This window comes from Panthera pardus, unplaced genomic scaffold, assembly GCF_024362965.1.
Source record: "Panthera pardus isolate Hobbes unplaced genomic scaffold, ASM2436296v1 HiC_scaffold_3, whole genome shotgun sequence".
NCBI lineage: Eukaryota > Metazoa > Chordata > Mammalia > Carnivora > Felidae > Panthera > Panthera pardus.
The window spans coordinates 50,882,467-50,886,838 of record NW_026526876.1 but is presented as its reverse complement, the minus strand read 5'-3'; the positions used below and the strand labels follow the sequence as shown (position 1 = coordinate 50,886,838).

The following is a 4,372-nucleotide window of genomic DNA, read 5'->3' as shown; positions in this document are numbered from 1 at the left end:
CTGCATACTCCTGTCTCTGCCAACACATGCCGCTGTGAAGGCCAGGAAAACTCATTTCCAGGCTCCATGATTTTGTCCCCTCCCCCAGCTCCAGTTCTCACACACACCTACACCACATTCTGGAGCTACACCCAGCTCTTGCCTGGGTCCTGCTTCCTACTGGACTTGGAGGCGTGTCCTCTGCTTCTTGGAGCTAAGGCAATGAGCTGGAAGTAAGTTGAGGGGGGAGCCAGAGTGAGGAAGGATAGAGATAAGACAGAAAAGGGAGGAGAGAACATAATGATACAAATAAACTTAATGCTTTGAATGGTTTCTGTAGGCCAGGTAAAGTCTGGTAATGTGTGACTATCTCTGATTTACAGATGAAGAGGCTGAGGGTCAGAGACAACATGCTGAAGGTCAGATCTTATGCTTATGTGGTTGAGCTGGGATTTGAACCCAGCCTGCAGCGGGCCAAAGCCACTCCTTTCTCTCTTATAATGCCTTGCCAAGAGGGGAAGGTAGGGGACGCCAAGGTTTAAGTGTTCTTGGAGGCTCTAGAAAAGGCAGCTATTCCTTGGTGGGACCCTTTGGGCAGGTAAAATTCTAGCCCCACCCCCTGTGATCCAACAGAAGCCCTGGAGATCAAAGTTCTATGTGTCCTGGGACTTCCCTCTCATCCCAGTCCCTGATCAGGGGAAGAGGACAGCCCAGCCTTGGCAAGAATGGATAAGCACGGTGAGTGGGGCTGGAGGTAGGGTGGGGACTGAGGACAGGGCCATTGACTCCTGTTAAGTGTGGATGCAAACCCAGTGTGGACCAACTCACCCATCACCATAGCAACGCCAGAGTAGAAGTCCAGCCTTTTCTCAGTTACTTGTACAAGCCCTCTCCTCTCTCTTTCCTGAATATTCTCGACATCTGCTCCCTCATCTTCACCTGCTGTTTTCGGGACCTTTGTCTTCTCTGCCCAAACCACTGTGACGATGCCTAAGTGGGTCTCCCTTGTCCTGCAGAGAGGCCATCCTAAAACACAGCTCTGAGCATGTCCCTCCATCAGAATGTCCAGTGGCTCCACCCTGGAACGACAAAGTCCAAACTCCACAGCCTGTCACCCAAAGTCCCAATCTTCCTGTCTAACGTCGTTTCCTATTCCCATTTCAAAAAGTTCCAGCATCCCTTTCTGGCTGCGCACTAAGTCTGGCATTTTACGACCAAAAAGCTCCTTAGTGTGTTTTCCTAAAGAAAAGTACAGTGGTTCCTGACTTTCCAGCTTCAGCAACATCAAGAACTGGCAGAATCTTTGAAACAACTTTTTTGGGGAAAGATTTCAGAAGGCTTGGATGAAATTCAGAGGCCCCTCTGTTACCTACCTCGTCCCTGCCTGAGATGGTTGTGAAGAAGAAGGGGCACAATGTATGGAGAGTTTAGCACAGTGATTGCATACTGTGAGTCGTAATGAGTTGGTGCTCATTACATGTGAGTTGGAACACTAATTTTATCATTCTCCTTTGTCCCCAACCTCTTTAAACAGGACAGGCAGGGGTCAATTGCAATTTTCTTGACCTTTTCAGGGCAAACCACGGTTGTATCCTCCCTGCCCTCCTCCCCCTGCTTTTTGTTAGAAGTCCAGCTCCCCAGATCCAGCGGATAGCAGGGCACACGGTGGTGCCAGGGGAAGAGAGGGAGGCTGCTGAGTAGTGGACACCTCCCAGTAGAGGGCCAGGTTACTTTCAATGCCCCCCACCCCCGCCCCGGGTGGGGGAACTTCCTGCCTGCCAAGACTACTGTGATGAGCTATGAAGTCTGTGCTCTCAACAAGGGAGGGACAGTGGTGGCTGAAATCCAGCTGGCAATTGGGGTCAAGCCCGGAAGGAGGCTTTTCCTAATTGGCTCACTCCCAGCACCACTCCTTTTCTTAACTGGCCTGTCCATGTTGTTGTTGTAGGTGGTGGTGCTGATGGTGTTTGTATATAGTGGGGTTTTTAGTCTGCCCAGAGGGGGCACTTTTTTCAATTATTTTCCTCATCGCAGCTGGGCTTCCTCAAGGCAAGGCCCACTTTGAAGAAGGAAATCCTACCCAGAAAACAAAATCTAAACAACTCTCTAGAAAAGCTGCACTTCAATGTTTATTGACAGCCTACACAGAGATCAGTTCCCACCCTAGAGCCAATGAGAAGGAAGGTGGTGATGAGCCAGCACAGCCTCTGGGTTTGGGTTCGGGTTCGCAGCCCTCGTTGCTGCGCCTTGATGATTGCCTCCCAGCAAGCCCTGGGCCTGGGCACTTTACAGAGATGCGACCTGATACTGCCTCACGATTGGGCACCACTTTTGACAGATGGGGACACAGAGCTTGACATGACTTGCCCCGAATCTCAGCAAGGAAGAGTAGAAACCTAGGAAATGGCGGGGGGGTGGGGGGACAGCCCTGCAGGCCTTGTCTCGCCCGGGAAAATCCTGCACACTCCGTAACCCTCTCTTCGAAATCCTACTAGCCTGGTGCGTCTCGTGCACACTGTCCTTCAGGCGCCTGTCTTTTTGGGGGGTCGGGTTGTGGACAATAGCCAGGGTACCCGGCTCTTCCCCGGGGACAGCGGGCCCGCGCTGACCTCCTCCCTCCCGCAGGAGTGAAGACTCCCTTGTGGAAGAAGGAACTGGTAGAGCCGCAGGCCAGAGAGGTTGCGGCGGCAGAGGAAGAGGAGGGAGGGGTTGGAGGAGGAGGAGGACGACGACGACGAGGACGGAGGAGGAGAGGCCGCGGGAGCAGACGGCGGCCGAGGGCGAGGCGCAGTGCCGGGAGGCGGAGGGCGGCGAGGGTCGCGAGCGGGGCTCCGTGTCCTACTGCCCGCTGCGCCAGAGTCCAGCACCCAGCAGGTGGGCGCTGCTGCGGCGCGCGGACCAGCGGCTTCTGGGGCTGGCTCAGCCCCTTCGTGCTGCTCGGCGGCCTGGCTGGCTCCGTGCGGACAGGTGAGGGCGCGCCCTGGCCGGGGCGGGCCGCACGCGCGAGGCCGCGGTGGGCGGGGACCGCGCGGGGCACTGAGCGTCCCGGGCCCCGCGCAGGAAAGCGGAGCCTCCCGGAGCCGCGGTGCGTGCTGGAGACGCGGCGTCGGCCGCCGCGCGCCGGGGGCTGTGCGCGCTGCGAAATCCTTTTCTGCAAGAAGTGCAGGGAACCTGCACAGCCACCGGCCTACGTGGCGCACTGCCTTCTGGAACACCCGGATCTGCGTGAGGCGCGGGCTTCGGGGGGCGCGGGGGGCCGCCGGGGGCCCCTGAGCGCCCCCACTGCAGCCTTTGTGCCCTCCGTCCTCGCCTGACCCAGCCTCCCCACCACCTTCTCCTCTCCGCTGACGCGGGGCGTTCTCCAGCACATTCCACAGAACAGCCCCTTCCCAGAGCCGCCCTGCCCGGAGCGCCTCCTCTGAGCCGGCAAGTGGGCCCACCTGGTCACCGAGCGTCCACCCAAAGCTGAGCCCAGCATCACCTGGAGCTCCATGCCTCCGTTAGCGCCTCCCGAGGGCTTCCGCCCCGGGGGCACACAGTGCCTACCGCCCACCTGACTCACGTCCCCTGGCACAACCTCACATCATCTCTTGGGTATTTCAGGTCCGTCTGACCCAGTGGGCAGAGGCATTGCCTCGAGAAACTAACCCCTGGGTTCCCTCACCGCTGAGAAACTTGCCCCTGCCCCTCATTCAATAAAGCCTTTAATCAAAGTGTCAGTGCCTTGAGGTGGGGGCCAGGCGGCTCCCTTGAGGGTGATAAAGACCCTCATTTCCCCTCCCCAGGGTTCAAGCCAGAGGGAAAGGGCAGGCCAAGAGCCTCCTCCCTCTATCCCGCCTAGGACTGGGCGGAACAAAGCACTTGCATCCAAGGGCAGTCAAAGGCCATTTCCCCCACTGCACAGAGAAAAAAATGAAGGCACAGGGCCAGAAATGCCCGTGGGGAGCTGAGGGCTGATTTGCCAGATCTTTCTCCCCTTCTGCTGGAAGCCTGGTCTTGCCAAGGTCAGTGTGTGTGCAAATGAGGCACTGGCAGGTGTGGAGGGCGGAGGACAAGAGACCCAGATGCTAAGACGGAGACTGCCTGAGGCAGAAGACAGGCTGGGGAGCTGGTTCCTTCTCCAGGAATCCCAGCTATTCTTGGCCAGCCAGCAGAGCTCCTGGAATGCTGCGTGGTGTGTGGCCCGAAGAATGGGGCCATTGTGAGTACCAGGCCTCCCCCCAGCCTGCAGAGACCCCAGCGCCTGCAGCAAGAGCAGCCCTTCAGAGAGGCCCCTGTCCTCCTTGCCACCCATGACTCTCCATCTGGCCTGGGGGGTAAGGGAGGGCAGGAACATGTTGCTTTTTCAGGCCCCCTCTCCGCATCGCAACTACTCACACAGAAGTCTGTGGTC

At 57.6% G+C, this 4,372-nt stretch overlaps 1 protein-coding gene across 1 annotated transcript; it reads left to right on the top strand.

Annotated features, from left to right (window-relative positions):
- Positions 1 to 689: 689 nt before the first annotated feature.
- CUNH17orf50 (chromosome unknown C17orf50 homolog) lies at positions 690 to 3,695 on the top strand. Its single transcript, XM_053892635.1, is given in 5 exon segments — positions 690 to 717; positions 2,605 to 2,681; positions 2,683 to 2,721; positions 2,723 to 2,878; positions 2,880 to 3,695. Coding segments are annotated over 5 exon segments (699 nt in total). The 5' UTR covers positions 690 to 704; the 3' UTR covers positions 3,294 to 3,695.
- The last annotated feature ends 677 nt before the right edge of the window (positions 3,696 to 4,372 follow it).